Source organism: Oncorhynchus gorbuscha, unplaced genomic scaffold, assembly GCF_021184085.1.
Source record: "Oncorhynchus gorbuscha isolate QuinsamMale2020 ecotype Even-year unplaced genomic scaffold, OgorEven_v1.0 Un_scaffold_428, whole genome shotgun sequence".
Taxonomy (NCBI): Eukaryota; Metazoa; Chordata; class Actinopteri; order Salmoniformes; family Salmonidae; genus Oncorhynchus; species Oncorhynchus gorbuscha.
Window position 1 is genome coordinate 465,779 of NW_025745273.1, and position 9,131 is coordinate 474,909.

General features: G+C 43.8%; 1 protein-coding gene across 1 annotated transcript; it reads right to left on the reverse strand.

Moving 5' to 3' along the window:
- Nucleotides 1-434: 434 nt before the first annotated feature.
- On the reverse strand, nucleotides 435-4,578 carry LOC124018189 (zinc finger protein 664-like; the record flags this gene model as incomplete). The annotated part of the gene is made up of 2 exons (XM_046333455.1): nucleotides 4,011-4,578; nucleotides 435-1,435 (listed from the first exon to the last, which is right to left on the reverse strand). Coding segments are annotated over exons 1-2 (1,338 nt in total), but the record flags the coding sequence as incomplete, so codon positions are not given.
- Nucleotides 4,579-9,131: the final 4,553 nt, after the last annotated feature.

Below are 9,131 nucleotides of genomic sequence, written 5' to 3' on the forward strand. Positions count from 1 at the left end.
TTGGGCACAGTCTTATTTTCAATGACATTTTGCTAAATGGGAATAGTGCAATGTCAAAACACAGGTTTAACGTGTCCAAATCAATAACCAATATGCAGAAACAGTTTGGGATATATTAAAAACCTAAACATTTTGAAGTGTTGCATTTTGATTCAAGTGGGTCATGAACATGGCAAGTGTAACACAACTCAATTTTTGTTAGTCACTTTTTGATAAATCTCATAAATAATACTATTTCAATTCATAGCCTGGATTTTTTCCCCTGAGGCTAAAATCAATTTAACTGAACAGGGGGACAAATGTTTAAGGTTCTACATTGTGACATCATTACAATACTCCTACAATGTTAAAACATTCTACAATGTGACATCATTTCATTGATATCATGAAACAATTTCATGTATTTTCTGATGTTTAATCTGAGATCTTTTATCAGAGTATCTCTTCCCACATTGATCACAGCTATAAGGTTTCTCTCCTGTGTGTGTTCTCTGGTGTGATATCAAGCCGTTTTGCTGAGTAAAACTCTTCCCACATTGATTACAGCTATAAGGTTTCTCTCCAGTGTGTATTCTCTGGTGTGATTTCAGGGTTTGTAGCCGAATAAAACTCTTCCCACAGTGATCACAGCCATAAGATGTATCTCCTGTGTGTATTCTCTGGTGTATAGTTAGATAGCTCGATGTAGTAAAACTCTTCCCACATTGATCACAGCTATATTTCTCTCCTGTGTGTGTTCTCTGGTGTGATATCAGGCTGCTTAGTTGAGTAAAACTCTTCCCACATTTATCACAGCAATAAGGTTTTTCTCCAGTGTGTGTTCTCTGGTGTATAGTTAGATAGCTAGATGAGGTAAAACTGTTCACACATTGATCACAGCTATAAGGTTTCTCTCCTGTGTGTCCCCTCCGGTGTACTATCAGGCTGCTTAGCTGAGTAAAACTCTTCCCACATTGATCGCAGCCATAAGGTTTCTCTCCGGTGTGTGTTCTCTGATGTATAGTTAGATAGCTAGATGTAGTAAAACTCTTCCCACATTGATCACAGCTATAAGGTTTCTCTCCTGTATGTCCCCGCTGGTGTCCTATCAGGTTGCCTAGCTGAGTAAAACTCTTCCCACATTGATAACAGACAAAAGGTTTCTCTCCCGTGTGTGTTCTATGGTGTGATTTCAGGGAGCTTGACTGAGTAAAACTCTTCCCACATTGATCACAGCTATAAGGTTTCTCTCCTGTATGTACTCGCTGGTGTATTTTAAGTTCTGATGAAGATTTGCAACGTTTCCCACAGTCAGAGCAGCAATGAGATTTCTTCCCTGTGGGTCTCTGCTGGTGTTTCTTGAGGAGTTCTGATGTGGAGAGACTCTTCTCTGCCTCATCAGCATCATGATATTGTTGAGGATCCCCAGAGGATCCACGATAGTCACATCTCTCTCCTGTGTGAATGACAACATCAGACAGACGGTTATAGGCCCACAACAGCAGAAATCAACTGTTTATTTGAGGTAAAAGGTGATACCCATGATGTTGTACAGCAATTGACGCTGTTAAATTATATGACAATTGTCTTGTTTTCACAGTAGTAACATAGATGATTGTAGGCTAGAAATAAGTTATTAAAGTTGTTGAAATCCTAAGCAGTGTGCCAGACGACTTTTTGTCTCCAATATAGGCCCCTTTCTGTGTTTAATAAGATTGCGGCGCAAGGGCGATGCGCACACAATTTGATTGCAGAACTACCTCCGCTAGTTATGGATGAAGAATATCTGGTAATGAGGAAACCACTAGTTATGGATGTAGTATATCTGGTAATGAGGAAACCACTAGTTATGGATGTAGTATATCTGCATGGAGCAAAAATGGTGAGCGAAGATTTTCATAATGTATTCTGAATATTACAGCGCAAGATCAGGAGTGCTACTCAAGGAAACTCACATTAAGCTCTGTGTCTATTCACTAATTTACCACCGTGGGGGGGAAACTCAGGGGAGTTCTCATAGGCTGTCAGCAAAAATAGCCTCCATTTCAGGTTAGAGTGCATTTCACACTACTGTAAGGCTCTTTTGAATGTCCTGATTAATATAATGTTTGTGTTATTGTTTGTGTTATTGTCAAACATGTACTACTATTTAAGAACCACTTCAACCAGTAAAATGCTCTTTGGCTAGTTTGCCATCAGCCTGACAATGAGGGTTTGTACACTAAGTGTTTAACAAATTGGCCCATAACTTCACCTAACAACAACCTAGCCCTGCTGTAGGACCCATAACTTCACCTAACAACAACATAGACTTACTGTAGCACCCATAACTTCACCTAACAACAACATAGACTTACTGTAGGACCCATAACTAACAACATAGGTCTACTGTAGGACCCGTAACTAACAACAAAGACCTACTGTAGTACCCATAACTTCACCTAACAACAACTTAGACCTACTGTAGGACCCATAACTTCACCTAACAACAACATAGACCTACTGTAGAACCCATAACTTCACCTAACAACAACATAGACCTACTGTAGGACCCATAACTTCACCTAACAACAACTTAGGCCTACTGTAGGACCCATAACTTCACCTAACAACAACATAGACCTAGAACTATAAATAATTTAATATTTCAGGTGAAACATGGAAAATAAAATGTCTGTCATTACTTTTCATAACCTGATCACCAGATAATTTTGTGAATAATCCCACCAGGTTACTCTATAATGTGTTGTCATTCTAAATGTCCTGAATAAAGGAAAATAGCTCTGTGTGTTGTACAATAGCCTATCCATCAAGGAACAGTTCTCTACACATTATGAACAAAGTATCTCCGTGTCCAAACAGACTAACGGGACCCTACTGTAAATCAAGCAGACCCTACTGTAAATCAAGTAGACAATAACACATTATAAACATCAATATGTTAGGGATGTTGGAACCAACGTGGAGCACGACATAACTGTCTTTACCGGTGTAATGAATGAAGAAGCACTTTGCTTGTTGTTGCATGTCGTGATGTTTGTAATTTGACTGTCAAAATTGTCCGACAGCAAGATCCAGTATTTAAGTTGCAGTTCATCATATGATTTGTGCTTAACGTTCTGACTATAACTACTGGTCCCGGAGTTTTTATACCTAGCTGACCCAAACAGATACTAAATGAAACTGGCAGACCACCCAGACCTTATCGCGCAAGATAGTTTTGTCAATTTATTAAATTATCTTTCATTTGAAACACTCCTGTCAATGTTGAGTAAGGGCACACAACTGATTGCGCATATAGAACTAGGAAGTAGGATTAGTCTTCCTGGCCTGCATGCAAATGTAGGCCTATAAATGTGCCCAACTAATGAGTTGTGGAGCTGCTTCTCAAAATAATGTTTTCTTCACCTCAAACAGCAAGTAAACAAAGTCTGATCAAAATCAATTGCGAATGACAATAGTTCCTCAAAGTATTTTCGTAAAATATTTCCAGCTCTCGCCCTTTCACCATTCGGCACTTGAGTTTTCTCCAGCCCTCATCCCTCAGCTGTTTACCAAACGAAGTCTCTGGGTAGCCATCTAGTGGCTTTTTAAAACCTAGGTTGTCCCTTTAAAAAAGGCCACAATCAATCAACCAATCTGCAGTTCAAACAATAACAAAGCTGTAATTCCACCACTGTTTTGGTAATAAGATGATGGGAAATGTAACTTCTCTCAAATTCATAGACAGACCTATGGATGCAAGGACTGACCATCCATGATATCAACATGATAGTTTTAACCATGTTGAGTGTTGGATTACATTGTTTCTAAACATCGGGGTAAAAAAAAGCTTACTTGGGGTTCTGATGGGGTACAACAGTTGAACTAAGCTCATGAGGCATGCGTTATATTCTTCAAGAATCAATGGCTATAAATAAGTAATTTAAAAGCCAAAATAGTGACGTATTAATGTCATATTTCCGCTTTAACACCAAACATCAGTTCAACAACTGCAGAGTTTGTGCCTTTGCTTTTAAGACAGTACTTACTAGTGTTAATCAGGACCCGTTCATCGTTAGAACCATTGGATGCCTTAAGATGCATTTGGGAAACCAGGCGCAGATATCCAGTTCCCTCCTCTTCTTCCTTCTCGTTTTTCAATGTGACAGTCATCTCCCCCTCCCCCTCTTTCACTCCAAAAACAGCATCATCCTCTTTCTCTTCCTTCACTGTAACGTCTTTCACTTCTTCCTTCACGGTAACAGCCTCACCCTCTACTTGTTTTTGTATTGAAACAGTCTCCTCTTCCTCCTCCTTTTTCACGATAACTTCTTCCTCCGTCCAGCAGACCTCTTCTTTAGCAGGAGAGAAGCTTAGTAACCTCATGGTTGGAGATGTTACCTAGCTAGGCTAATGCTAACTTAACCAGCCCGCTAGCTGAATAATAACAACAACACCATTAATATAATATTCAATCTGATAACTAACTAGACCACAGAAGTAGGTTTTAAAACACAGTGGCTAATATCAACGAAAGCGTCTAAAGAGCTTTATTGGTTCGGCTATTTTGTCTAGCAAGCTACCAAGGTGACTGACGAACTGTTGTTGCTGTTGAAAGAAGCGTTCCGTCCACGAGATTATACGTTACACTAACAGCATTGCCTTAAATTCACACATCGCCATCTGCTGACTGGAGTGGGTAACGCAGTTGAGTAAAATGTACAGTCCTGGCCAAAAGTTTTGAGAATGACACAAATATTATTAGCAGTAGCAGTATGGACCAAGTCTGTTCATTATATACATCTACATAATGTATTGTTACACCATGTAAGAGCAGTATAGACCTAGTCTGTTCATTATATACATCTACATGATCTATTGTTACACCATGTAGGAGCAGTATAGACCGAGTCTGTTCATTATATACATCTACATGATCTATTGTTACACCATGTAGTAGCAGTATAGACCTAGTCTGTTCATTATATACATCTACATGATGTATGTATTGTTACATTTTACATTTACATTTACATTTTTACATTTACATTTTAAGTCATTTAGCAGACGCTCTTATCCAGAGCGACTTACAAATTGGTGCATTCACCTTATGACATCCAGTGGGACAGTCACTTAACAATAGTGCATCTAGAACTTAGGGGGGTGGGGTGAGAGGGATTACTTAACCTATCCTAGGTATTCCTTAAAGAGGTGGGGTTTCAGGTGTCTCCGGAAGGTGGTGATTGACTCCGCTGTCCTGGCGTCGTGAGGGAGTTTGTTCCACCATTGGGGGGCCAGGGCAGCGAACAGTTTTGACTGGGCTGAGCGGGAGCTGTACTTCCTCAGTGGTAGGGAGGCGAGCAGGCCAGAGGTGGATGAACGCAGTGCCCTTGTTTGGGTGTAGGGCCTGATCAGAGCCTGGAGGTACTGAGGTGCCGTTCCCCTCACAGCTCCGTAGGCAAGCACCATGGTCTTGTAGCGGATGCGAGCTTCAACTGGAAGCCAGTGGAGAGAACGGAGGAGCGGGGTGACGTGAGAGAACTTGGGAAGGTTGAACACCAGACGGGCTGCGGCGTTCTGGATGAGTTGAAGGGGTTTAATGGCACAGGCAGGGAGCCCAGCCAACAGCGAGTTGCAGTAATCCAGACGGGAGATGACAAGTGCCTGGATTAGGACCTGCGCCGCTTCCTGTGTGAGGCAGGGTCGTACTCTGCGGATGTTGTAGAGCATGAACCTACAGGAACGGGCCACCGCCTTGATGTTAGTTGAGAACGACAGGGTGTTGTCCAGGATCACACCAAGGTTCTTGGCGCTCTGGGAGGAGGACACAGTGGAGTTGTCAACCGTGATGGCGAGATCATGGAACGGGCAGTCCTTCCCCGGGAGGAAGAGCAGCTCCGTCTTGCCGAGGTTCAGCTTGAGGTGGTGATCCGTCATCCACACTGATATGTCTGCCAGACATGCAGAGATGCGATTCGCCACCTGGTCATCAGAAGGGGGAAAGGAGAAGATTAATTGTGTGTCGTCTGCATAGCAATGATAAGAGAGACCATGTGAGGTTATGACAGAGCCAAGTGACTTGGTGTATAGCGAGAATAGGAGAGGGCCAAGAACAGAGCCCTGGGGGACACCAGTGGTGAGAGCGCGTGGTGAGGAGACAGATTCTCGCCACGCCACCTGGTAGGAGCGACCTGTCAGGTAGGACGCAATCCAAGCGTGGGCCGCGCCGGAGATGCCCAACTCGGAGAGGGTGGAGAGGAGGATCTGATGGTTCACAGTATCGAAGGCAGCCGATAGATCTAGAAGGATGAGAGCAGAGGAGAGAGAGTTAGCTTTAGCAGTGCGGAGCGCCTCCGTGATACAGAGGAGAGCAGTCTCAGTTGAATGACTAGTCTTGAAACCTGACTGATTTGGATCAAGAAGGTCATTCAGAGAGAGATAGCGGGAGAGCTGGCCAAGGACGGCACGTTCAAGAGTTTTGGAGAGAAAAGAAAGAAGGGATACTGGTCTGTAATTGTTGACATCGGAGGGATCGAGTGTAGGTTTTTTCAGAAGGGGTGCAACTCTCGCTCTCTTGAAGACGGAAGGGACGTAGCCAACGGTCAGGGATGAGTTGATGAGCGAGGTGAGGTAAGGGAGAAGGTCTCCGGAAATGGTCTGGAGAAGAGAGGAGGGGATAGGGTCAAGCGGGCAGGTTGTTGGGCGGCCGGCCGTCACAAGACGCGAGATTTCATCTGGAGAGAGAGGGAGAAAGAGGTCAGAGCATAGGGTAGGGCAGTGTGAGCAGAACCAGCGGTGTCGTTTGACTTAGCAAACGAGGATCGGATGTCGTCGACCTTCTTTTCAAAATGGTTGACGAAGTCATCTGCAGAGAGGGAGGAGGGGGGAGGGGGCGGAGGATTCAGGAGGGAGGAGAAGGTGGCAAAGAGCTTCCTAGGGTTAGAGGCAGAAGCTTGGAATTTAGCGTGGTAGAAAGTGGCTTTAGCAGCAGAGACAGAGGAGGAAAATGTAGAGAGGAGGGAGTGAAAGGATGCCAGGTCCGCAGGGAGGCGAGTTTTCCTCCATTTCCGCTCGGCTGCCCGGAGCCCTGTTCTGTGAGCTCGCAATGAGTCATCGAGCCACGGAGCGGGAGGGGAGGACCGAGCCGGCCTGGAGGATAGGGGACATAGAGAGTCAAGGGATGCAGAGAGGGAGGAGAGGAGGGTTGAGGAGGCAGAATCGGGAGATAGGTGGGAGAAGGTTTGAGCGGAGGGAAGAGATGATAGGATGGAAGAGGAGAGAGTAGCGGGGGAGAGAGAGCGAAGGTTGGGACGGCGCGATACCATCCGAGTAGGGGCAGTGTGGGAGGTGTTGGATGAGAGCGAGAGGGAAAAGGATACAAGGCAGTGGTCGGAGACTTGGAGGGAGTTGCAATGAGGTTAGTGGAAGAACAGCATCTAGTAAAGATGAGGTCGAGCGTATTGCCTGCCTTGTGAGTAGGGGGAAGGTGAGAGGGTGAGGTCAAAAGAGGAGAGGAGTGGAAAGAAGGAGGCAGAGAGGAAAGAGTCAAAGGTAGACGTGGGGAGGTTAAAGTCGCCCAGAACTGTGAGAGGTGAGCCGTCCTCAGGAAAGGAGCTTATCAAGGCATCAAGCTCATTGATGAACTCTCCGAGGGAACCTGGAGGGCGATAAATGATAAGGATGTTAAGCTTGAAAGGGCTAGTGACTGTGACAGCATGGAATTCAAAGGAGGCGATAGACAGATGGGTAAGGGGAGAAAGAGAGAATGACCACTTGGGAGAGATGAGGATCCCGGTGCCACCACCCCGCTGACCAGACGCTCTCGGTTACACCATGTAGGAGCAGTCTAGACCTAGTCTGTTCATTATATACATCTACATGATGTATTGTTACACCATGTAGGAGCAGTATAGACCTAGTCTGGGGTGGCAGGGTAGCCTAGTGGTTAGAGCATTGGACTAGTAACTGAAAGGTTGCAAGTTCAAATCCCCGAGCTTACAAGGTACAAATCTGTCGTTCTGCCCCTGAACAGGCAATTAACCTACTGTTCCTAGGCTGTCATTGAACATAATAATTTGTTCTTAACTGACTTGCCTAGTAAAATAAAAAATTATATACATCTACATGATCTATTGTTACACCATGTAGGAGCAGTATAGACCTAGTCTGTTCATTACATACATCTACATGATGTATGTATTGTTACACCATGTAGGAGCAGTATAGACCTAATCTGTTCATTATATACATCTACATGATGTATTGTTACACCATGTAGGAGCAGTATAGACCTAGTCTGTTCATTACATACATCTACATGATGTATTGTTACACCGTGTAGGTGCAGAGGGCCCTAGGATGATGATTGATATGTCTAGAATCAGACGACGTAGAGAAAAAGCTACCCCTTGTTTTCTCCGTTCCGTTTCCAAAAAGTGACTAAACATATACAGTGGGGCAAAAAAGTATTTAGTCAGCCACCAATTGTGCAAGTTCTCCCACTTAAAAAGATGAGAGAGGCCTAATTTGCAAATAAATTAATTAAGAATCCTACAATGTGATTCTCTGGATGTTTTTTCTCATTTTGCCTGTCATAGTTGAAGTGTGCCTATGATGAAAAGTACAGGCCTCTCTCATCTTTTTAAGTGGGAGAACTTGCACAATTAGTGGCTGACTAAATACTTTTTTGCCCCACTGTATATTTGAGAAGGGTCTATCTGCTGACCGCAGACTGGGGAGCACTACATGTAGTGATTTTCATGTAGTGATGTTTTACTACACACCGTGCCCCCTAATAGTGCAATGTGAGAGTTGGGTTGGCTACACCAAAGATTATGGATATACTGACAAGATGTCATTGTCCACAAAGTGGCACAGTGGGTTGTCTAGCTCCCGCCTATCCTTTCTTTGGATTGGTGGATACCTCTTATTATTGTAATCTATTGTTTATATTCTATGAGGGTTGTTGACATCAACCGCCTGTATTCAATGGAGAGAGATGCTAAGCTACTAGCATGAATATGCATAGCGATCCGGAAAACAAAACCTGTAGTGTTTTTATCAAAGTTGTCGGTATATCACGTGTCCACATAACAACTTAAGCATTACGAAACTTCCGTTGGATCAAGTAAACCTCACATAGCAAATAGGCCATTCATTCTGTTGTTGAC